Here is a 26030-nt window from a genome sequence, read left to right on the forward strand (position 1 = left end):
TTCACTAATCATGTGGGAGAAGCCAGTTTTGCAGTCAAGTATATTTAATAAACTGCATTTTGGCTGACATAAGCTGATAGTTGGGATGTGTTTTTGATTTACATACCCCAACACCATGGTCCTTATGCCCATTTACTGCGAAATAAGCCCCAGGGGACTCATTTACTTACAAGGATGCAGGAAAAGGATTGCTCTGAAAGCCAGATCCCAGCATATTCAAAACATTTTTATGCTTCCAAAGCAGAAATAAACAGTTTGATGCTCCGTACTCTATAAAACTGGAATTCCAGTGTAGAATAAACTACAAACCTATTACAGAAGCGTACTTGAATGAGGCAGCTCTGTGCTACACTTCAAGGAAATACTAATAGATGCTGGAGTGAAAACAGAAATTTAATGGTGGGATTCTGGTAAGGGCCTAAACAGCATTATAGAATCCAGGTTTTTAAAAAAATAAACAGCAAGCCTTTAGTATTATTTAAAGTTACAATACACTTAATAAAAAGGCACAATGCGCTTACAGGTCTACAGAAAACGTTTTGTAGGTTAGTTTAATGCACCGGTTGATAATACTGAAGTTTCAGATCCATTTTATCAAAGCTCCTCTTGTTCACTGCGCTCAGAGGATGAGACCCAGCGATTTAGAATCAGTTCCTAGGGGGGAAACTGATAATTATAGCCTGAAAAGGAATAAACAAAAAAACCCAGCCTATCTTTATTTCCAGTTTACATAATATGCTTCTTCCTGGGCCACATGGCTTTTTTTGGTGATAAGGGGCAATAACAGATAAATGCAAATCCTCATCACAACAGCTTTACCACTATGATCTGGCTAGATTTTCGGTTTTTATCATTACCCATCTTGTTTCTCTCGCCCACACTCCCATCTTTCTACCATCCTTTCCATTCACTGAAACACCAATGTAAATAATAATAATAATAATAGTATTTATTTATATCCCGCCTTTCCCTGAAAAATGTTTAAGTAACTTCAGTGCATGTTGGTTGTTGTACAATGGTCCCCAAATGTTTTGGGCTGCCACTCCTTTTCCTCTTTAGCTACAACCTTAGCATCCCCACATCGCTTTCTTGATATTAGGTCTACTATCCTACTGCAAGTTCAAAACAACTGATCTAGCACTGTAAAGTTAAACACGCACATGTATATCACAAATAAAACTTAATTTTGTAAAACTATTTGATGTTTTTATCAATTTGAAAAAAAAATGTGTCTCATCTGTAAAACACTGAAGGGTTTTACAGTAATGGGATGGATGTGTTTGGTGCAGGGATATTAGTTTTTCAATACAGTACCAGGCTTGAAGGCACTGAGAAAACATCTTAGATCCCTGTGTTTAGTAATTTAGCTTGGAAAGAAACTGGGCGACTACACTGAAACCTAGCTCTACTAAATATGATGTTGTGAAGGCAATAAAATATGTCTTGACTTTGGTCCACAGTTCAGGGTAGCAGGCAGATTTTTTGAAATTTGGCACCAACACAATGTCATTCTGGCGTGAAATCAGTTCTGCCTCCACCACTCCTGTTTCCCATTGGAAACACCACTGCTGAGGCTTCACTACAAGATCTGGCAACAAGAAACAAGCTGTGATATTTTGAAGGAGGATGCCAACAGCGGTGCATAGGGTTGGCTGAGGTACCCCTGAATAGAGAGGGACATCAGGGCCTTCTGGCAGTGGGGAATTAGGGAAGTTCAGCCTTCCTTCCTGTCCTTCCTCTCCCATGCAGTTGAGAAGAAGGAGAGGCCCCAAGAGACTTGAGCAGCTATGTGGAAGGGATGGGGCACTTTGGTAGTTGTGGGGATTTTTCTGCCCTTTAAAAAATGTCTGAGTCTGGCCCTGTGTTGGGCAGAAAACGATAGCAACCTGACTGGCTTGGCCCAAGACATTTTTCTGCCTGACGCAGAGGAGTAAACTGGCACTTATTCTTTCCTATCCCTGCACACCATAGGCATGGAGTTCTCTTACTAGGGCCTGGATGACATCTTTCAGGGACCCTGAGGGAAGGCCATGTGGGACTCACTCAGCTTGGTTCCCCTGCCCTGAGAGTATGTAACTTAAATTTTATCATATAGTGTTTGTAAAAATTGCTACCTTAGTAACAATGCCCTCCTAATGTCCCCTGCCACCCCCTTTTTCCTCACCCAATGCCCACTTTGGGAATCACCGTTCCAGTATGTGAACTCAGAATCTGATGAATGTTTCACAACTAGTGAGTTCCTCAGTTATTTTAATTCAGCCCAAGTGATCAGTCATACATAACATAATCCTTAACATTACTGACTTGGAATAGCATACCTCTGTACTTGTGAGAGTGTCAGAAGAGTTTTTCTCTTTGACATAGTGATCTGCGGTTCAAAACATACAACCACAGGGATGTTTGGGCATGTGGAATAGGATGCTTTTACAATTACATTATAATTTTTTTGCAGTGTTGTTATTTCAAGACCAATTCATCTGTTACTGAAATAGTATGGAAACTACTTTTATGTCACAACTAGGAAGGAACCATGTGGGTCAAGAAAATAAAGTGAATCAGGCGTAGAAAACTCAATGCTTGTAACTGACTGCTCAGTTAGGCAAAAAGATATTTTACCCAACAGCTTCCTTGTTCTCAGACCAGATAGCCATCTAAAATCACTTCAGCTGGCATATAGGTCTACTGAGGTAGGGAAGTTCAAACATCTGGAGTTGGATGCCTTGAGGCAATCACTGACTTCAGATAAATCCAGGGATAGCTTTCATACCTGAACTTTAATTCTTTTGAGGCATTCTGGGGACAACATTTCTTTTTCAGTCATATCAGATGGCTTGATCAAATAGCAGAACATGAGTTCCTGATGGTAAAGAATGTATGTTATCAGCAACAAAATCAAATAACTTATATCAACATTTTCCTGTAAGTAGGTTACTTAAAAGAAAAAAAGTTCAAATTAAGAGATACAAGATTTACACTTTACTTCTACATAACTCAGGTAACAAAACCTGAACATTCTTTTCATAAAGGGTTTTTACTCCCACTCAGCCCCACTTTTCTCCTAATCTTCTGTCTTTTTTTAAAAAAAGCAGAACTGGTATTAGGAGGAGGATGAAAGTGGGCTGGAGATACCAAACTTTCAGTGCTGGTCTGCAGCAGTGTGTCAACAGTAAAAAAAAATGCCAAAAACAATGCTTGATCTGGGAAAGAGTGGGACTCTATTCTGGTAAGATCCTAATGCAGCTATGTATGCCTCACAAGCAGTTGCCCCCCCCCAAACACTTACTGAGCATGTATGAACAGCAAAACGGAGAGAAAGGGGAAAAGCTGATAAGCCTGCTTCATCAGCTACCCCCAATATATAAACAACATAAACAAAAATAGAGCTCTATAAGTTTGTCCACAAAAATGGAAATCACAAGAAATGTAGAGGCTAGTGACTGAAAAAAGTCATCTCCGGTTACATGGAAGAATCTTCAAGTGGTCTCTAGAAAGTATTTTTGTTTACAAAGCTCACCTGATCTGACATATACATATTTATTAGTTGCGGGGGGTTGCTGATATATGTTAAACTGCTGCTCTTGTTTTTTGTGGTATAGAAACCTATACTTATTCTGTCCTTGTTTTTCCTACCCCCATACATTCTACATCTGTTACTAAATTCTCTGTTTAGGAAACAATGCTCTGGAATGCATCAATTTTGTTATCTGTGGAATACCTTTATTTGACAAATACAATGCTGAACTTGAATTAAGGAAATGTAGGTTCAAATTCCCATTCAACCACAATCAATCATTGGAAATCTTTGTGTAAATATAGATTGATGTGCACAGCTGAGGAAGACTAGGATTACATTACCCCCCAGAAAACACCTTAGAGGGCCACCTTCAACAACTCCACCACAAAAATCTGTAGAGAGTATGGGGAAATACTGTAGAGAGTATGGGGAAATTTTCACGTTTTTGTCCCTTGGACCATTTTAGGCTGAGAAGAGATCCTTCTTGACAATGGAAGACACTTCCTCTTCACTCTTATTTTAAAATAGCCTCTCTTGGGCCTAAAAAGGCTTAGGGGGACAAAAATGTGATAAAAATGCCCTGATTTCCTGGAAAGCATGGTGGGGAGGGACATTAGTTTGAAAAAACATTGTAATTTTAAAAAATATTTCTGAGGGTCTATGTCTGGTATAGATAGACTAGAATATAAGAATTGCTCTTTCAGACAGCTGAAATAGTCACAGTAGCATCTAGAAATACTGGCATATGCATAGGCTTATTCCAATCCAAGTGTTGGTACAGGTTTTACAGCAAAAAGAGTTTTCTATATATAACCAGGTAAACATTTATGCTTTGAATGTGCAAACTACATTTACTGCTATCTGATTTGATCTTTTGCCTGATATCTTTACAGAATACCTTTGTTCCGTTTTGTATTAATGAATCCTCCTGTCCTTCACAGTATTTTCCTCTATGGCTTTAAAATGCTTAGTTCTTTTTATTAATTACCTTAGAAACATTTGCTGTAGTTCTGTTCAATCCAGACAAAGATTTCCAGCTGAACGGTCTGTGCAGTGACCCTTCAAAGTCATCATTAACTAATTCAACAATCACAGAATAACTGGAAAACAAAGACAACCATTTTATTTCAATTATTATGAAAAGTAATTTAAGACAGATCTTGCTAGCAGAGATGAGAAAAACCAAATTAGTGAAGACAGGACATATTTCTTAGTCTTGAAACTTGAAACTCTCCTTTAAGCAAACGTATGTGTGATAGAAGACCAAATTTTAGCTAATATGTCTAGACATTTAGTTAACAGAGCATATAGGTTGAAGGCAGTTAAAGATAGTTTATCATAGCAGGCATGATTTGATGAATTTGAAGATCAGATGAATTGTTCATATCTATCCAGTACTAATCTGTGTGATGTCTAGACAATTCTAGTGAGATCATCTGGGAAAAAAATAAAAGCAAACCTTTTTTAAAACTTGTTTAAATTCATGCATACTTATTTAAAATGTCCAGTTTGTGATAGTTCCAGAAATGTCCAGGTTACAATGTCCAGTTTATCTCAAAACGATCATGCTTCCTTGGTGCTAATGATATACAATGCTATTTTGAACTGAGGATGAAAAAAAAATCTAATGTTGCTTAATGGAATAAATGAAGACTGTTGAATGTGACATGCATGCAAAAGAAAAACAGTAATATATCCAAATCTTGAATGCTATACCTGGCATGGTAAAAAGGTGGACCCTTTCGATACAACACTGTAACGGGAAGGAAAACAAACAAGCACTTACTAAAAGCATCATGACTTTTTCATGTGAAATAATGGCTGGCAACCTATTGATGAATTATGATGGTACAAGTTGGATTTACACCAATGTGACTCACTTTTTTTTGGTTGTTGCAGGCTGGAATTAATTACTAACTGTGAAATGACCATATCCCATTCCCAACCTATCTTTTTTAAGCTTTAGTGCCCCCATGCACCAAACCCAGCCATTTCCTAACTTATGGAGAGTCAAGGCAGACAACAGCAGACAAGTATGCAGCTATATTCCTAGAGCTGGATGGAGAGGGACCTCTAGAGCCCTGGTGGCACAGTGGTTAAATGCTAGTACTGCAGCCACAAGGTTGTGAGTTTGATCCCAGGCAGGGCTCCAAGGTTCACGCAGTCCTCCATCCTTCCGTAGGTCGGTAAAATTAGTACCAAGCTTGTTGGGGGCAATTGGCTTACACACTGTGAATTGCTTAGAGAGTGGTAGTTCACTGATGCTTGCTATTGCTTTTGCTATCTCTGGCCTGTAGCTGTGTGTCCAGTTATAGGAAAATAACTGTCTGCTATTCCCCTAACTGCTTCTTCAGTAACCAGAAAATCACTGGGTTTGTTGGGATGCAGCTCAGCATAACTGTAATGGGTTGGGATGTGTGAGATGGGAGACTACTGTAGCTATGTCTTCCATCATGGCCAATATTAGGATAGGATCTGTGATTCTCTGTTACCCAGCCCTGACAATCCAAACTGTAATATAATAAGCTCAGTTTTTATTCTGACCAGAGTAAGGACATGAACATGTTCACAATAAACACAAACACTAGGTGACTTGGAATGAAGCACTTTCATTCCACCATCTTGGAAGCAGTGAAGAATCCCAATAAGGCCCACATAATATGTCAGGAGTTGAAAATAGTCACTACTATTCAAATCAATCTTTAATTTTACTTTACCTCTATGTCAGCTATTGTATTGAAGATGCACCTGCCTCTATATGGGATTCTTTACTAGGGAAGCACTTACAGGAGAGACCCCAGCTTGCATGCACATGTGGAGGGCCAGGACCAGAACTAACACAAGTACGCTACTCAAGACAGATGCCAAAGCTCCTGGGAACAGAACTAAACTAGCTCCACTCTGAAAAGACTAGTTGTGGACAGATAAGAGATTCAGAGCAACTTTAATATTATAGGGGGGGAGGGAGACATAACCAATGCACCAAAAGTGATGCTGCCAAATGTTTGCATGTTAATAAAATGTTTAGCAGCAGTTTGGTCTCACACAGAGAGACAAGTAATGTTATCTTTCGCTGGTCAAAACTAGTTGCATAAAATAGTGCATGCTTTAAAATCAACATGCTCTTGTTGTTTTGTTTTGTTTTTGTTTGAAGATAGGAAAAATGCTGTTATCGTTAGGTTTATTGTTCAGACTAACCACTATCTTGCTAGATCTACTTCCCCCAAAAAGGAGGTACTGAGAGAAAAGTCTTCTAATTAAAACTCAATTAGGATTTACACTTCAAAAAAGAACAGGGGTATGGCTGGTTTCACTCACTTGTCCAGCATGTGCCAAAGCCTTACAGGGAATAGGGTGAAGTGAACAAAATAATGATTTATAAAGTGCACAGTGTTTTTAAAATGTCCCCCCTAACATAAATAATGAACATTGCAAATAGATTTCCAGGCTCTTTTTTCCCATGGTAGAAAGCTTTTCATTCACACTGATGACAGAAGGCCATAAATTAAACATTTAAAAAGTTACTGCATTGTATACATCTATTATTTAAACAAGCCAGCAAAGAATGGAAGAACTCGAGGGGCCTCAGTACTCAAATGTTCAAGCAAACAAAACTCAACTGAATGAACAACAAACCTCAAAATAAAACAAAATACTACTGGATGAAGAACATAAGTAATTGGTTATTTAAACTGGGAAATCGGATGGACAAATCCAGAGCTCACAGATAACTTTAATAATATCACTTTCTCACTATGAGGGCCTTGCCATATACTCAACTGTGCTGCCACTGAAATCTAGTGCATCTCCCTTCTCTTTACTGCCATTTGCATCATCTTTTGCTACTGCCACAGTGTTACCCACAAAGGTATGAGGCTGAGAGAGCCTCCACTACCTGTAGCAGTCTATCTTTAATATATTGGGGAATATTGGCTTGGCTTGAGAGAGGGTACCCTTAAGACCAGAAACACCTTTTATACCACTACTAGCTGATAGAGACTCATATTAGAAGAAACATGAAAGAACACACGTATGAAAGTAACATCCAGCATACAGAGCTAAGTGAAATGGAAATGTGAAACAGGATAATGAAATTTGAGAGGTGGTTTGAAGGGTTATTGCTACCTGTCCTGAAGATGGTTCACAGAAAGTAGAAATGACTCAAACTGCAAGGTTTGACAACACTAGTCCTGGGATGCTAACAGGAACAGACGGAGTGCCAAGCACAAAAGAGTGCAGATAGTGACTCAGACTGAAGCCTGAAGGCATCAGCCACTGGACAAAGCAAAGGGGTTGACTGTGGCAAAGAGGTTAAGTTTTTCAGTCATATATATATATATATATATATATATATATATATATATTTTAAAACCAGTATCAGGTTAGGGGCTCAATAATCCTTCAGAAGAACCTGAGAGGGTTTCCAAAGTGGTGAATTTGTTTTGATATTCAGGAGATGAAAAGAGTTGATTTTGATTGATGGTTGCGCCATTGACTTTACAACCCACTGACAAGACTTGGAGCACCCCAAAATGAGGTGACAGGAAGGATATTTAGGAACACAGAAGTGAAGAAAGGAAATCTGGTCTTGATGGATCTCTTGGCGAGAGCTCATCTTTAACTTTCAGTTTTAGTCAGAAATGCAGAGCATGGGAAGGGGGTGTTGCTCTTTTAGTAAGCCTCTTTTATCCATTCTTTTACGTCATCCACATGTCTGGGGTTTACATGCCATATTGAAAATACTACCATTTCAGTGTCTCATAGGTCATCGCAGCCTCGATAGCCCATGCTGGCACCTAGCAGTGTGATATCAGAATATAGTTGGATTGAAATGTATCATGAGGTATCAGGGTACTTAAAACAGTCCAGAATTAATGCAGTTTGACACCGTTTTAACTGTCATGGCCCCATCTTAATGGAATCCTGGGATCCATAATCTGTTGTGGCACCAGAGCTCTTTGTTAGAGAAGGCTAAATATCTTGTCAAACAATGAATTCCAGAATTCCATATCATTGAATGATAAAGTGGTGTCAAACGGCATTAATTCTGCAGTGCAGATGCAACCTATGTTTTCTGCCATGATGGCTGCTGTGAAGATGATCTCATCAAAATTTCTCATGGACCAGTTTGGATGATACCAATCTAACTATCCTGCCCAAAGAGATACAGAAAGACATGACCTCTCTGCCCCTGTACACATTGGATCTGCATTACATGAACTACTCTTCTGTTGCATAGTAAATGCCACCAGATACTAACAAGGAAAGTAAAATACTTACAAAGATCAGTTCCGTATTTCAGCCCAACTTTAGGCACCCACCCTTTACTACGGAAGTAGTGATATGCCATATAGGTAGCCTTAAAGTTGGGTTGTGCATCACTGAAAACCTCCCATAGCTTCAAGATAGATAAAGGCACCTGGAACACAAACAGTTGCCTCCATATAACCACTGCACATGAATACAGCCTACTACTGCTGACAGTTATTAGCAGTCCTGGACACCCCAAAAGCTATTATTTTATGTCATTTAATTAAAGTCATGAAAATATACCAACCAAATGGAAGCAGATATTTAGTAAGCTATGTAACAGAGATCATACTTTTGAATTGTTGCTTATTTAATTTATAGTATTTCTGTATGGCCTCCCAGCACACAAAGGCTCCCAAGGTAATAAGCAAATAAAAACCAATTAAAATAATACAAAAAGAAAAAACACTTTTAAAACACTTCAAAATATTTTTAAGGTCCAAAACACACTGCAGAAATAATCCAGTTTGAGACCACTTTAACTGCCCTGGGTCTGTGCTAGGGAATCCCAGGAATTGTAGTTTATTGGGGCACCAGAGCTTTTTGACAGATAAGGCTAAATATTTCACAAAACCACAGTTCTCAGAATTTCCTAGCACTGAGCCAGGGCAGTTAAAGTAGTTTTAAACCGGATTATTTCTGCAGTGTGCTTTAAACTACCTAAAAGTAGTTTAAAAATAATCCTAGAGGAACCACAAAGCCTATAGGACCTAGTCTAGAAAGATCAGTCGTGAATAATTAAGAATCTACTGTGGACTTTTTAAAAAGTTTTTTTCACTAGTTTTGCTACCAATCAAATTTGCACAAAATTCATTTAGAAATAAACTGAATTGTCACAATGTATGTGTGCTGTTGAATTCAGCAGCATAGGATGGGACAAAAAAATTCATTTCAATCAACTTAAGTGGATATAACAGTACACAGTAATGTTGTCATGTGCCTTCAAATCGTTTCCAACTTATGGGAACCCTTAGGCGAACCTACTATGGGTTTTTCATGGCAGGGAGTTGAACCCTGATCTCCAGTTGTAGTCCAATGCTGAAACCATTACATGCTCACAAACCGCAAGGCTGTGAGTTCAATACAAGCCAAGGGCTCAAGCTTGACTCAGGATTGCATCCTTCCAAGGTCGCTAAAATGAGTACCCAGCTTGTTGGGGGCAGTTAGCTTACACATTGTAAACCGCTTAGGGAGTGCTTAAGTGCACTGATAAACTGTATAGAAATGTACTTGCTATTGCTATGCTGAAAGTATTACAAAGATCTAAATCCAAAGCTTAGCTCAAACTAGAACCAGCCCACTGAACAGTAAGTCAACTCTTATGTAAATGCTACTACTGATCCAACAGATCCAGTCTAATTGGGATTAATAATTGGATTTAAGAAACAGTGTTCATTCCTGTGTGCTAACAAGCAATACCCAAAGCAACAGTTCATTCATGCACAGCTTAGTCATAAGTAATTATAAGGCATCATCTTACCTCACTGTAAAAGATACTTAAACATCCCAGGGCATATACCAAGAAAAAAGCCTACAAAGAAACAAACAGTACACAGAATAGCAAAAGTTATATACTGTATATACTCAAGTATAAGTCTAAAAATGTTAGTTTAAAAATAGACCCCAAAAATCTAGGTAGACTTATCCATGGGTCAATGTAAACATTATACTTTAACTCTTATTAAAAAGGGAACCATCCACTGGTGAAAGGGAGGAGTGCAATCTGTCCTGGAAGCACTGACCTCCATCTGCTCTCTTTTCTATCCCGCCTTTAGTGTGAGCCAAAACTGTTAGGCCTGCCAAAATTTTGTAGGTTCTTTGGCATTGTTTTCCTTTGCTTCATCCTTTAGATCCTTTCTTGCATGTCCCTAAATTTTACCCTCGACGTATCTGAGGGTCATATCAAAATCCATAATTTTGCCCCTAAGTCTGCCCTCGATTTATACATGAGGTCGACTTATAGACAAGTATATATCGTATATCACAGAGTATTAGCATGAATATGTTCTGAAATGTAAGAAAAGAGAGAGAAGAATGGAACCAAAATAGCATATTGCTTGTAGATGGCCATACTGAAAGATATGTGCTTGTCATTTAAGAATAAGAACAGACCACATTTAGATACAATTGCTTACTTTTAAGCAGACGTGGAAAAATGAACTGCAATATTTCTAGGCAGTGAGCAGAATCTTACAATTATTTCTGTTAATTATGGGGCAGGATATAAGCGAAATACCTGAGACTACAGTTGTCCCTCCTGATTCAGTATTACTGTTCATGTCCCTTGGTCTTTTGTGGATAGTATGCCAGGAGGGACATACTGGCACGTGCACCCAAGGTGCGTGCACTGCGCCACACGCGGGAGCACACCCCCACTGGTTACAATGGGGCTCCAATATTGGTAATTTCCCTGATTTGCGGGGTAGTGGTGTCCAAAACGGATGCCCCATGAATTGGAAGGGACAACTGTATTTGAAAGACTGTAGCTCTTAATATGAGCTTGCCTAAGTTTTAAAATCCTTGGGCAAGGGCTTTCTCTTGATCCATCACCATCACAGGCACATTTAGTGAGGACAGAGACTTCATGATGGCTGCTCCCAGGTTGTGGAATTCCTTCCCTCTTTTGTCTTTCCACTGGCAGCGAAAGACATTTTTGTTTCCTCTTGTCTTTTAACTGGAATGTGCAGTATTTTTAATAATCATTTTTTACATTTTAATTGCTTTTAATTGTCATATATTGATATTTTTAATATTTTTTTTGTTTTTGGCACTATGTTATGCCTTGTTTGAACTTTATTTCTGTATGCTGTATTGTGTTGTAACTGTATATGTATAATATAAGTCTGAACTTGGGTCTCAAATTGGGGGGAAATGCAGGATACAAATTAAATGATATCAATAAATAGCTGAATAAAGATCAAGTGCTAGAGGATCACCACCTCAAAAAGGATCTGCAACAGTCATACAGTTTGTTGAAAAATCAGTGGGGACTCTTGTTCAAGCAGAAGTGGCATTGTTTCAGTTAATACATAGAAATTTACTGAAATAGAAAATACTATATCAGCTATCTTATTGCAAAGCTGATCCATACTTCTTGCTTCAAAAAATATTGCAGTGACTAACAGTGCAAATACCTTGGAGTTAAAACATTCATAATACCTTATAGGCATATCTCAAGATTATAAAATTCAACAATATATGAAACTTACCTCTTCTAGACTCAGCTGTAAATATTCAAAAATCTTAAATGGGTTTCTTCTGCATACTAGCTTTTCTTTTTTGATTAACTACAAGTAGCAAAATAAAGTTATGAGAAAGCAATCAAAACATTTAGCTAAAGGACTATAACATAGATGACTGAATTTACTTTCTCCCACAAAATATCTTTCTAATCCTCTTGCCTCTTTATTGCTGAAATATTCTCTTTTTGCCCAGCACCCCTCCTTTTAATGGTATTGCTTGACCTGCTCTGATGCTATAGTAGGTTTGAAGGGAAAGTTGCTACCTTTCTGGATAACACAAGCTTAGCTGCACAGATGTCACAGTTGACTTGGTCAGACAACCTATTACTCATAAAATCAAGGGAGACCATAGAACTGAAATTCAAAGTTTCATGAACAACATCTGTTAAATTAACCTGTCATTATTACAAATATGCTGCCTAGATTTTCACATGATCCCTTGCTGGTAAGCATCTGATGAATGATTTCAGAGATTTTCAGTCAAGAGGGTAAATGACTACAAGTGCTTATGTAAGATCCATGCCTACAAATGGCTTGTTTTAATCTTTTTCCACAGAAGAGTTTACAATACCACTGCCCCAATGGTGTCTTTATCCAAAAGAATAAAAACAGACCAGTTTGTGCTCTTACATGTGATTTCTCACTTCCTGCTGCTGCTTCAGCTGGACTCACATTTGTTTCCTCTTCTTGAATTAATAAATACTCATGATTATATTCATTATTGATCCAAATATGAGATTTTTGTTCAGTACAACTGTCTTGCTTGAGTTGGTAATGCAAACTGGGTGGATGTTGTTCTGCCAAATGAGTCTTAGCTACAGTTTTAGAGTCTGTTATATCCATTTTGTAAGGACCACTATTGACTAGAAGGTCATAAGGAGGTTCACTTTCCAGGCTATGTTCTTTGTCCCCATTTGTTTCTGAAGAAGTCACTAAGTCCTCTGGTTTATTGCCAACAGCTTCCATTTCTGTGGTCTCTTCTTCTTGAGATTCACTATTCTGCTCAGTTTCTTCTCCCAAATTAAGAGGTTTGGTGAACTTCTGAAGGACACTATTAATTGTGTAGTCATCCAATCCTTGTTCCTGCATAAGGCTTTTAGCCCATTCAACATGACGCTGGTACCTGTGATATGAAGAAGCAGAGAAAGTAAACTCTTAGTAATTCTGTCCACTCTCTTTGAGGCAAGTCCTCAGTCAGTACAGGATGCAGAATGACTGATGAGTAGCGGGTTTCCCATGCAATCATCTTCAGATACCAACTGTCCAAACAATACCAGAGATACTAAATAGTACTAAACAGCCACAGTTCTGGGTAAGCTAACTACCTTCTCCACAACTGCAAGCACATTTATATATGGAAAAACAAAGACCATGTTCTATCACAGAATGTAGGCTGGGAACTAGCCCTCCCTCAGGCTTGGTTCGGATGTATCAGAAACATATGATTTTCTGTTATGCAAACAAGTTGCAATGAGCCTTATTTTGGTGTATTCTTCCCTCCCCTTCTCCTTTGTGTGCTACTTTTACTTTTGATTTTAAGCTAACCACAGTTTCCTGGTAACATCAAAATATAGGGAACTGTAGTGTGTTTAAACTATGGTTAGTGAATCAAGACAGGATCATGCTGTGATTTCTGATCCTGATTTATTCACTAACCATAGTGTAGACCAGAAGAAGGCCAGTGCAGCAGTGTTTACATGCCTACTTGCCACTGCACCATGGAGCTCCTGCCACCGCCATCATATCTTTGCTGAAGACCCCTGTTGCGGTCCATAAGGGTAGAAACAGGGCAGCTACCTATACCCATGTGGCCAGGCACAGGTTGCAACATGAGCCTCCACATGGTAAGGGGCATGCAAGGTCCTGTGGCATGCTGGCTGTCGTGGCAGATTTTTCAAGAAACTCAGTGGCAAACAGCTGGACTTTTTGCTCCATGTTAAGTCCTCTTTGGGCTGGGATTGGTCCTGGACCACTGGATTGGTGTCCAGACTGGCCGATCCCAGCCCAGAGTTATCAGCCTGTGTCATCCATAAAGCGCAACACTAGAGGGAACACAGGTCTTTTCGCCCATGCTTACAGGCTCTATAGCTCACTGACTTACTACAGTAATGGCTGTGAGCTCAATATTGAAAAGCTATGGCAAGATAGGATTTAATATTGCTTAGTGATTCTTGGAACAAAAAAAGTTTTACTCTGTGTGAGTTTCTGAAACTTTCTTGACCTAACAGATCAGAAGGTAGTTAAGGAAACCACTTCTAAGACAACAACAGTGGAAGCTAACACTATTTGATAAATAACTGGAAGAACAGTTTAACACTTTCTTTTTTCTGGAATGGGAAAAAACATTGACCCCTCACATTTCTTTTCTTTTAGAATATTAAGGCTTATATGGTTAATGGAGTGGTTGCAGTTGAAGTCCCAGGCAAACAAGGGAGTGACACTTACTTTTCTGATGAGACTACAGGCATACCAAAACTGACATCTGCAATATTAAAAAAACAAGTATTGCTATTTTTGCATATTGAATACATACTCAAAATATCAGAAAATTAAAAGACATAGCTTGGAAACAGTTTCAAGTAATGTTTACATCCTAAGACACTAAAATCTGGAAAATGAATTTGAAAAATATTTGTTTACCTGTCTCTCTAACCACGCTTTGGGGTAATAGACAAGAAAGCAGCCCTGCTGTACTACTGCATTTAGAGATACTGGTTTCCACCCCCTTAAGGTTTAAGGATCAGTAGAAAATAACACATAGAGCTGGACCACTCAAATGGGATCATTTTAATTTAATATAAGACTAATTTACCTTGCCACTTAGCAACCAACACAGGATCTGAAATACTGTAGTCTGGCCGACTTCTTGAAAGAATTCCTTTCCCAAAAAATCCCTATAAAAACAAGGAATAACTGTCACCAAGGCCCAAGAATAAGTTTAAAGATGTATCATACAGCTCTCTGGATGCCTAATAAAACTTATAAGTGCAGTTATGTACTTGATAGCCTTTCATTACTGCTCTTAGGCACTGTTCTTTCTATTAAAACTGGAATATCCTCAGTGTGGGTGAAAGTCAGCCAATAAGCATAATTTCTTTGGGCAACTAATTGTCCTCCATCTTTTTCAGTGCAACTTCTCCTCTTTTCTTCTTCTCAACCTGCGATGGAGGTTCAGGGTCCTAGATCACATCTACAGGAGTTGAACAAGGGAGCAAGGGGGACTGGAGATACCAGATATTACACTCTACTTTTACACTTTTCAGTTACGCCAGTTTTCCCAAATACTCAAAGAACACTCTACAAGATAGGTATTCGATCTAAAATCAAAGACATTTCATTGGCAGAATCTTTTATATACTTCCATATCAGAGAAGGAACTGAATGTAGTATCTAACCCATATTTACACAGTTCATTGATCACTTGGAAAAACTGGGCACATGTGTTAGCACCTGCACCCTTCCCCATCAGACTCTTCCTTTTACAGCCTCATTTTCAAATTAGATACATCAGACAATAGCATGACCTTTATCATTTTCAAGATTTTTTTATTGAAGGGAAGCCTAAAACTGGAGATGGCCTGACAAGTCAACTGCAACATAATACACCTACCTGCTTCCAAATACATCACTTCTTTTACTTCACATTACAGGCTCCAAGGCCATTAATCTTTTATGAAAAGTTATGTACTGAAAACAACCTCCAAAGGAGAGAAGATGTGGTAGCTATTTACAAACACATAACTGAGAATGTCTATGGAGGCGGGCAATTTGTTTGAGAGAAATGGCACTCTGAATTAAGAACTGAAATCTCTGATTCTAACTGGTTCCACATCTGGACGTCTCCTCCTTAAACATCTCACTTGGAAGCCACTAAATAAAGGGTTCTAAAAACTGTGCATAAGTGGTATCTAGCACTTCCACAACTATTTGAATGATTAAAAACAATGCACTAAGATGTTGGAGGGATTATAAAGATCTTGGTCCATATAAGCATATGTGGTATGAGTGCTCTAAAATTAATGTTTGTGGGCTATAGTCCTACATCAAATATCACTGATTACAGAGCAAAAATACTGTGTTTCTCCAGGCTTTGCTTCTTTGCCATCCTGCCAGTGCCAACACTTTAAAATAGTCCTAGCTAGACTAGTGGTTCCCAACCTTTGCTATGCCCCACACCCTTAGAAAATGTTTGATTTATTTTCACATCCCCTGCAAAAGTAATATCACATTTGAAGAAGTCTAATTTCAAATTTCTGAACCACAAATTGAACTACATACAATATTGCAGGTGAACAAATTAAAAAAAATAAGCTTTTAACTCAGTGCATACAATGTAAAATGCGGGCACCCCAGGTCGGGAACTCCTGAGCTAGATGAGGACGAGAAAAAAAAAATAATGGGAGCTGAGTGGCTGAAAAATCTTTTGTAAAAAGGAGCTTTACTGTCAGAGACTCTGTTAATTGTGGTATGCCTGTATTTAATTTGGAAAATATGAGGAACAATCATTACCTAAAAAATTATAAATCATTGTATCAACACAAAAGAAGAGGTCTTCCAAACACGAGAGATTTTGAGCATTAGACAGTCAAAACAGTAGGAATACCTTGCTATACAGCTGTTCTATATCCTCTGGATTCTTCACAATTACATTGCTATTTATAATTTCAGCCTGACATATTTTGTAATCTCGTTCATAAATGCTTCCATCTGAGGAATTAATAGGGAATGGAGAATCATATGATTCATAAACTCTTCTCTTCCTTCTTGGGGGATGAAAAACTGCTTCTGCCATTTTGCATTACCTTTCTCCTTCACCACCAATACCTAAAAAATAAGAAGAAGCATATTTTAAAAACATGAAAGATTCAAATTAGACAATGAAGGGATTGAAATCATAGCATCATAAAATTTTAGAGTTGGAGGAGACTACAAGGGCCATCCAGTGCAAACCCCTGCCATGAAGGTAGCCATGAAAGAGCTAGAAAAAATCCTACAGAGTAAAGATACACAACTGAGCAGCAAAGTAATAATTGTCCAAGCCACAATATTCCCAATCACTATGTATGGATGTGAGAGCTGGACAGTAAAAAAATCAGCTACGAAGAAAATCAACTCATTTGAGATGTGGTGCTGGAAAAAAGTGCTGAGGATACCGTGGATGTGTCCTTGAGTGAGTCAGGCGGGAAATACCCCTGGAGGCCAAGATGATTAAATTGAGGCTGTCATACTTTGGGTGCATCATGAGAAGGCATGACTTAATGGAAAAGACAATAATGCTGGGAAAGGTTGAGGGTAGAAGAAGGTGAGGTACAGTAGACCACACACCATATGGCTAGACTCAATTAGGGAGGATATGGACATGAGTCTGTAAGAGCAGTGGAGGACAGGGAGACTTGGAGATGTCTCATTCACAGGGTTGCCATGAGTTGGAGTCAACTCGAGGGCAACTAACCACCACCACAACAAACATTGCTTCAGGTGCCACCACCATCTGTCCTTCATAGGTGTTGCTGTGATGAGACTGTCTCAACAGATGTCCCTGCCCTTTCCTCTGGTGGCATCTGTATATTACAAAGTATCTCTACTATTATGCAGAGGGAGGCAGTCTCTTCAGTTAGCAGATGATGGAAAAGGCAGCCTCCTTATATTTCCTCCTGAACTGCACAGTCATTCCCCATGTTGCCAGATGGAGCTGTACCTCACAGCCTACTCTGCACCATTCAAGACAGTCTGCAGCCTTCAGGAGTGGCGAATGCTGTCCCATTACCCAGTAAGATTAAAGTGCCATTCCAGTTACTTTCTGGAATGAGGCAGGGAGACACCTTGTTCTTAATCTCAAGCAACTAAAGGAGAAGCATGAATTAGAAGCTAGACAGTAAAACAAGAAATGGAATGCATAAGCATTCCAAGACTTGGGGTGAGCAAGCTAAAGTGGACAGGATGGAATATCTGCTTTATGGATTATAGTAAAGCCTTTGATTGTGGAAATCAAGAAAAATGATGGGTTGCTTAAAGAAATGGGCCATGACATTTGACTCTCCTGATGCATAACCTGTACTCAGGGCGCGAGGCTACTGCTAGGACAGAATATGGAGAAATGGAATGGTTCCCAATTGGCAAAGGGGTCAGAGAAGGCTCCATCTTATCACCTTATCTGTCAGCTGAACATATCATAAAGCAAATTTAGACTCAGAGGATGCAGGTGGGAAAACTGGAGGAAGGAACATCAACATTGTCAGATATGCAGATGACACCACACTACTAGCAGAAAATAGCAAAGACTTGGAACGATCACTGAAGAAAGGTAAGGCAGAAACTGTAAAGGCAGGTTTGCAGTTGAACATTAAGAAAACAAAAATAATGATCACAGATAATTTACATAACTTTAAGGTAGGCAGTGAAGACACTGAAATACTGTAGTTCAAGATTTTCCATAACTTGTCATTAATCAGAGTGGAGACTGCAACCAAGAAATCAGAAGAAGACAAGAACTTGGAAGAACAGATATAAAGCAACTAGACAAGATCCTGAAAGGTCGTGATACATCATTAAATATTAAAATTAGGATTATCCATGACGTTGCAGTTCCCATTTCTATGTCTAGGTGTGAAAACTGGACCGAGTGAAGATGGATGATAAGAAGAAATCAAATTCATTTGAGTTCTGGTGCTGAAGAACTCTATGAATACATCGGGCTGCTAAAAAGACATGTAAATGGGTCCTAAAGCAAATCAAGTCTGAATTCTCCTTAGATTGTCATACTTTGGCCCTATCTTGGGAAGACATGGCTCACTAGAAAACACCTTGGTAAGATAGGAAGTGGGAGCCAGTGTAGTGTACTGGTTTGAGTGTTCGGGTGACTTCTCTGGGATCAGGGTTCAGTTCCCTGCTTGGCCATGGAAACCCCACCGGGTGACCTTGGGTGAGTCACACACTCTCAGCTCCAGAAAACCCTGTGACGGGTTCACCTTAGCTGGAAACAATTTGCCATAAGTTGGAAACGATTTGAAGGCACACACAACACACACAGAAGGCAGTAAGGAAAGAGGGAGCCCGCTTTCCAGATGGATAGACTAAGCCATGGTCTTAGTGTTAGGTTTTCAAAGTGCCACCAGACTGCGTTGCCAACTATTACGGCACTACCCTCTTACAGTGCTGCTATTCCACATTGACTGCTCTGTTGCATTCTGGGGTTTGTAGTTCAGTGAAGCCTAAGAGCTCTCTGGTTGAGCATTCTAAAGCCCCTTCCCTAAACTGCAAATCCCAGAATGCAACAGGAGGCATAAAGTGGAATAGCAGCACTATGAGAGTGCAGTGTGGCAATCTACAAAGAGACCCTCCTCCTTGTGTGCCTTTCTGACTTGTGGTCATCCTAAGGCAACCCTATCCTGGGGTTTTCTTGGCAAGGTTTGTTCAGAGGAGGTTTGCCGTTGCCTTCCCCTTGAGGCTGAGAGAGTGTGACTTCTTGCCCAAGGCCTCCCAGTGGGTTTCATGAACCCAACACTCAAACCACTGCGTCACGCTGGCTCTAATGGCACTTCCACTTTAACTACCATGGTGCCACACATCCTGGGATTTGCAGTTTGATGGGGCACTAGCTCTCCCAAGCAGAGAATTCAAACGGAACAAAGCAACTAAACTGCCATGATGGCCCCATCCTACAGGATCCTGGGATTTGTAGTTCTGTGATGCACCAGCAGGCCCTCTTTGGCAAAGGAGGCGAAAAAGACCTTGCAAAAACTGCAGATCCCACGGATCCTTAAAGAGGGAAGCTCAGCACTTGGAAAGGGGTGTCAAACTGCATTATTCCCACAGTGCAAAATTCCCAGAATTCCATAGCATTGCAGGCATTCTGGAGGAATAACCCGGTTTGGGAGCGCTTTAACTTGTTGTCTGGCTCTTTGGTATGGAATTCTGGGAGCTGGAGTTTGTTGTGGGGCCCTCTGGGCCCCACAACAAACTCCAGCTCCCAGAATTCCATACCAAAGAGCCAGAAAAGAATTAAAGCGCTCCCAAACCGGGTTATTCCTCCAGTGTGCATGCAGCCTTAATAAACAGAGTGCCTTCCAACAGCCTCACCCCACGCGGAGCCCTGGATCTTCCTCGGCGCCGGCCCTTTAAGGGTTAACCGGAAGAAGGGCAACTCAGACTCCGCTCCGGCGACGGAAGGAGGAAGTGCTTCTGGGTTTTTCCCTTCCTTTTGCTGCTCCTCCTCCTCCGCAAAGAGAGAGGCGTTCGAAGCCGCTCTCTCCCGCGTTCGGCTCCTGTCCGCCATTTGCGGGGCAAAAGTAGCAACCGCGCATGCGCCGCAAATGCTGTAGAGTTAAATTGTCATTTTAATGTTGTACAGTATTGTTTTTCAGATTGTATTATTTTAAACTTGCTTTTCGACACCATGAGTCCCTTTATTGGGAGAGAAGCGAGATATAAGAATGTTGCTATTATTATTAATAACAACAATACAAGGTTTTATTAATAATAATAATTCTTAATAAAGCCTGGATCTACCTGGTCAAGGAGAAATGAATATAAATGAAGTAATAAAGAATATCATACACACACACACACACACACACACACACAACTAAGCCACTGTGGTGTAGTTGGACTGTGACTCTGGAGTTGTTGTTGTGTGCCTTCAAGCCATTTCTGACTTATGGAGACCCCAAGGGTTTTTATAGGCTGAGAGAGAGTGACTTGCCCAAGGGCCAAGCAGGGATTCGAACCCTGGTCTCCCAGAGTCCTAACCGAACGCTCAAACCACTACACCACACCGGCTCATGACTCTGGAGACCAGGGTTCGAATCCCTGTTGGCCATGGAATTCTGAGCTGACCTCAAGAAACTAAACTGGTCTATAAGAGAAGGTGCTCCCTTACGTTTCTAAGGGATGGAACCATGACTGGAACTGGGATCAAACTGGTATTAAGTAGGACTTTGATATCAACTAACGTTTGGTTCCAACCCACCCCCAACCCTGGGGATACCAAAATTGGCGGATGCTGTAATCACATTATATGCAATGGCATAGTAAACTGGCATCCCTTGTATAAAATGGAAAAATCAAGGTTTGTTTTTTTTAATTTTTAAAAAATATATTTTCAAGCCACGGATGGTTGAATCTGTGGATCCAGAATCTGTGGATATGGAGGGTCGACTGGGCTGTTTAGTGAATACGGTCGGCCCTTCTTATACACGGATTTTTTATACAGAGCTTCAAGCATCCACGGTTTGAAAATGTTCAAAAAAATATAAATTTCAAGTATCAAACCTTGATTTTCCATTTTTAATAAGGGACACCATTTTGCTATGTCATTATATTCAATGGGACTTGAGCATACACGAATTTTGTTATCCACAGGGGATCTTGGGGCCAAACCCCAGCGTATAACAAGGGTCTACTGTATATCTTCTTACTTCCAAGTGAGCATATATATGGGATTGCAGGTTTGGTGGTGGTGTGTATTTTTTTTTAAACCTGTCTTTTTTGCAGTAGGTTTGACAGTATTTCTTCCTATATGAAAAAGGTCCAGTCGAGATGAACAAAGGGGAGACCTCAGCTCCTCTTCCTTCACTCTTTGAGGAGCCTCCACTTTGTGTGGGCTGGCTCTGTGCCATCAGCCTTTTAACCACCCAGAGGGAAGAACACAGCTCCAGGGTTTCAAAGAGGAAACCAGAAAATAATTTTCTGTTCATTTAATTGAGAGGAACCGTTTCCAACAAGATAGAACTTTTCTACTGTTTATTATTGCCTAGATATACTTCTTTCTCCTGACTGTGATCACAAATCAGCAAAGCTTAACACATTTAGACTACTATGTGTGTATCTACGCTGTAGAAATAATGTAATTTGACATCACTGGAAGTGCTGTAGCTCCATCCTATGGAATCCTGGGGTTTGACGTTTTACAAGGTCTTTAGCCTTTCCTGCCAAAGAGTGCTGGTGCCTCACAAAATGACAAATCCCAGGATTGTGTAGGAAGGAGCCGTGGCAGTTGAAGTACTGTCAAACTGCATTATTTTTACATCTACAGTGCACTCTTAACGTAACTTCCAGTTGTTGGGTTTTGTAAATCCATTAGTTTATGGTTTAGTTTACAGAGAGCCACTGAAGTCAATGGAACTTATGTCTTAAAATGTCCTAGTGACCTGAATCCATCTACTCTTAAGCATGACTAAATCTATATCCAAGGCACACTTATGAATTTGAGTACTGTAGAAAACGTATTTTCAAAACTGATGCTTACCTTGGTTCTAGCATTTGGCATACATGTCTCTGAAATGTTATATCTGTGTTGCTTTTGCTCTTTCTTCTTGGCATTACCAACACCCATTGCTGAAGAGTGTTGTTATAATGTTGCATACTGCTACTAATAATACTAATAATTTCTTTCCTGTTTCTTCTCAAGGCTCGAGGCAGGGTACAACATGATAAAATACAAAGCACAATTAAAAAAGCAAACAAATGATAAATATAATATTATAAAATCATTAAAATACACTCATATAATATAATATAATATAATATAATGTAAGTAGGAAGGCACCTGTCTCCTAGGTACTTGTTGGTTAGAGGCTGAGATATCTTTTGCAGGTCGAAGGCCAACTCCGTTATCCCTCATACCTGCCATTTTTAAAACTAATTTTTAGAAGGAAAACTTTAGCAATTTCTTTCAGATGACATTGGTGTCAGTGTAACAACCCCCAAAAGCAGCAGGCTTACCCACCCTTTCCACTTTGCACGTTTGTGAAACTGAAAAAGCAATATGTTGAAATAAACCAGTTACTTTCAAAGGTGTTACTAGATTCTCTCCCCCCCTCCACCAACCTTATTTTTCTTTTTATGAAAAAGTAAAAGCTTTCAGAAGGAGGAAGTGCGAATGTGGCTATTACAATCTTCTTAACTCTGCCTAAAATAAAAAAGTCCCCCTCCCCCCGAAACAATGAAGTCATTTTAGTTATAGTACATTCAGCCATTTAAATAGATTTTGTGAGCGCTAGAGACAGTCCTTTATTGTCCTTAGAAGCATTAACTGCCCATTTGTTGCTGGAAATAAATGTGTGTCAACAAGTTCAGTTTCAGTTGACAGCAGTTCATCAGCTTCTGGACTCTGAGTTTGTTTCCTTCCACAGTGATAAAAACCATTGTCAAGGTTAATTTTTGTCAGCCCTGCTGCACCAAGGTCAATGACTGGGAGCATACATTATGAACTTCCTCCTCAGGTCACATTTGACAAAAGGTTTGGAAAGACTTCCAACTAGCTTCACCTGGGATGCTGCAATGATGTCGTGGCTTGAGTTGTTGGACTGGGACCCTGGGAGAACAGGGTCCAAATCCCTGCTGAGCCAAGGTGACCCTGGCAAATCACACATTCTCAGCCTCAGAGGAAGGCAATGGCAAATTACAACAACAGTCTTATTGTGAACTCTTGTATTAGGCACTAGAAAATGCATTAAATGGATTTTTGAATGAAATAGGTTGTCCTCACTGAAATGAAAGTGATATTCATATGCATTCTGGCCCAATCTGGACTCTTCTGTGGATGGAGAACCTTGGCTTGCATACAGCAAAGCAAGAAGAGTTCCTCTTCTCATGCCTTCTGAATCTTCACATACCACAGAAGCACTTCTGCTACCGGAGACCAGGGGCTGACTGCTCTCACATGCGTCCTTTCAATGTTCAGAGGTGCTGTGTTGCTGACTGTAAATACAACTATTTCCTATGTATACCTATGATAGATTTATGCTCCTTACATAGCCAGACTGGCACCATACACACAGTTTGGTGCCTTGGAAAATACCCATTTAAGTACACATACCCTCCAAAAAACCCAAAAAACAACCCCCTCCGTCCCCCCCAGAAAACCTCACTATCTTTTGTGAGCGGAATCAAAACATTTCAATGAGTCCCCAGCATGTTCAAGGACCATAGAATGCTAAATGTTAATGGAAAAGAAAAATGTTGAAAACTAGCGTTTTCAGAGTTGGCTGTAACCCTGAAGAAGAGCACTCAGCTCTGCAGTGTTTTATTCTCTCTCTGTGTTGCGTGCCTTTAAGTTGTGTCCGACTTACGACAGCCCTGTGGCGAACTTATCATAGGGCTTTCTTAGGAAGATTTGTTCAGAGGAGGTTTGCCATTGCTTTCCCCTGAAGCTGAGAGCGTGTGACTTGCCTAAGGTCACCCAATGGGTTTCATGGCCGAGCAGAACTTGAACCCTGGTCTCCAGAGTCATACTAGGTTCCATTATTTAATCGTGTGTGTGTCTGTGCACCAACACCATTTTGTCACCCCTTAGACCATCAAGGAATTAAAAAAACCCTCTAATAATAATAATAAATAAAGATTTTATTTCTAGCCCGCCCTATCACAGAGAATCCAGGCTGGTTACAACAGTAAAATACATCAAAGTTACAATAAAATACAAGAAGAAATCAATCCCTATACCCACCCCTATTCCCAAGGCAAAAACAGGATTAAGCAGTCATAGTATAAAAGCATTAAAAACAGTAAAAACATTCAACTAGAATTTGGAGGAAAATTAGCAGACGAGGAGGCATTTTCATAATCATGATCATGTTCATGTCAAGTTCGTATCTAGATCTATATCCAGATCGATCTATGGCGGGGTACAGACCGCCCAGAAGAGGCACCTTCTCGGCGCCTCTCTCTGCTGAACAGCTGTGTTGCAGCATACAAATTCCACGGCGCAGCTGTGCTGAAAAGGAGCTCAAAAAAGTGGCTCCTTTTTGCTGCACCGCAAAGCGGCAAAGATGGCGCATATACGTCGCAGCTGCACAGCTCTGTATGGAAGCTGCGCAGCTGCGACATAATGGTTACGCATGCCGTGTGTAAGGCGCTGCGTAATGGTGGCACGTGTATGACATGCTAGGGTTGTGGGGCATGTGCATGCACCGCCCCGAGACAACCCTAGCACGTCGTGGATGCGCCACAAAGGGCCCGTCCGGAGAAGGCCTATATTTCTATATCTCTATATCTGGGGAGGGTAACTAAGTTGGAAAGGCCTGCCAGAAGAGATCCGTCTTGAGTGCTTTCTTAAAAGCTGTCAGACTGGAAATGTGGCGGATCTCCTTCGGCGAATCGTTCCATAATTTTGGAGCAGCAGTAGAGAAGGCCATCTGGGAAACTGATGTTAGCCTAGATTTTTTTTAGGCTGTAATAAATTCTTCCCAGAGGACCTTAATGTGCAGGATGGACAATATGGAAGAAGGCGTTCCCTCAAGTTATCTGGACCCAAGCCAGGTAGGGTTTTAAAGGTAATCACCAACATCTTGTACCTTGCCCGGAAACTAATTGGCAGCCAATGAAGGGACTTCAAGACCAGTGTTATATGATCATTTCTCGAAGTCCTCGTGATCAAACTGGCTGCCATGTTTTGTACCAACTGAAGTTTCTGAACTTGGCTCGAGGGTAGCCCCATGTAGAGGGCATTACAGAAGTCCAATTGAGAGGTTACCAGTACATGTACTACGTTTCAAGGCCTCCCTGCTCCAGGAAGAGGCACAGTTGGTGTATCAGCCGAAGATGATAACAGGTGCTCCTGCATGTAGCATCCACCTGATCTGTCTGCTGGAGTGACGATTCAAGGAGCACCCCAAAACTGCGTACAGGGTCCTTCAGGGGAAGTGTGACCCCATTCAGAACTGGCTGACACAACTCTATTCCTGGGTTCAGGGTTCCTATAGGAAGTACCTCTGTCTTACCTGGATTCAGCTTGAGTTGGTTTTCCGTCATCCAGTCCACTACCACCCCAAGACAGGCATTCAGAGGAGAGATGCTATCCTTAGTAACTGCATCAGTCCAAGACATAGAGAAATATATTTGGGTGTCATCAGTGTACTGATAACACCCTGCCCCATGTCTCCGGATGATCTTGCCCAGCGGCTTCAAGTAACTGTTAAATAGTATTGGGGACAGAATCGCACCTTGAGGGATGCCCGATTTGA

The 26030-nt window shown here is 40.3% G+C and overlaps 1 protein-coding gene across 2 annotated transcripts; it reads right to left on the reverse strand.

Moving 5' to 3' along the window:
- Positions 1–565: 565 nt before the first annotated feature.
- TSEN2 (tRNA splicing endonuclease subunit 2) lies at positions 566–20243 on the reverse strand. Of its 2 annotated transcripts, none has more exons than XM_089523383.1 (12): positions 20146–20243; positions 16670–16890; positions 14879–14960; positions 14512–14548; positions 12697–13189; positions 12034–12111; positions 10305–10355; positions 8795–8933; positions 5231–5267; positions 4503–4614; positions 2768–2857; positions 566–654 (listed from the first exon to the last, which is right to left on the reverse strand). In XM_089523383.1, the coding sequence occupies exons 2-12, from the start codon at positions 16856–16858 to the stop codon at positions 595–597; spliced, it is 1368 nt and encodes a 455-aa protein (XP_089379509.1). In that variant the 5' UTR covers positions 16859–16890; positions 20146–20243; the 3' UTR covers positions 566–594. The 2 variants fall into 2 exon arrangements, with proteins under 2 accessions (XP_089379509.1, XP_089379517.1); XM_089523391.1 differs by lacking the exon at positions 20146–20243 and adding an exon at positions 20050–20135.
- Positions 20244–26030: the final 5787 nt, after the last annotated feature.

The sequence above is a fragment of the Sceloporus occidentalis genome, unplaced genomic scaffold (assembly GCF_023333645.1).
Source record: "Sceloporus occidentalis isolate IW3139 unplaced genomic scaffold, rSceOcc1.0.p SCAF_1, whole genome shotgun sequence".
Classification (NCBI taxonomy): Eukaryota; Metazoa; Chordata; class Lepidosauria; order Squamata; family Phrynosomatidae; genus Sceloporus; species Sceloporus occidentalis.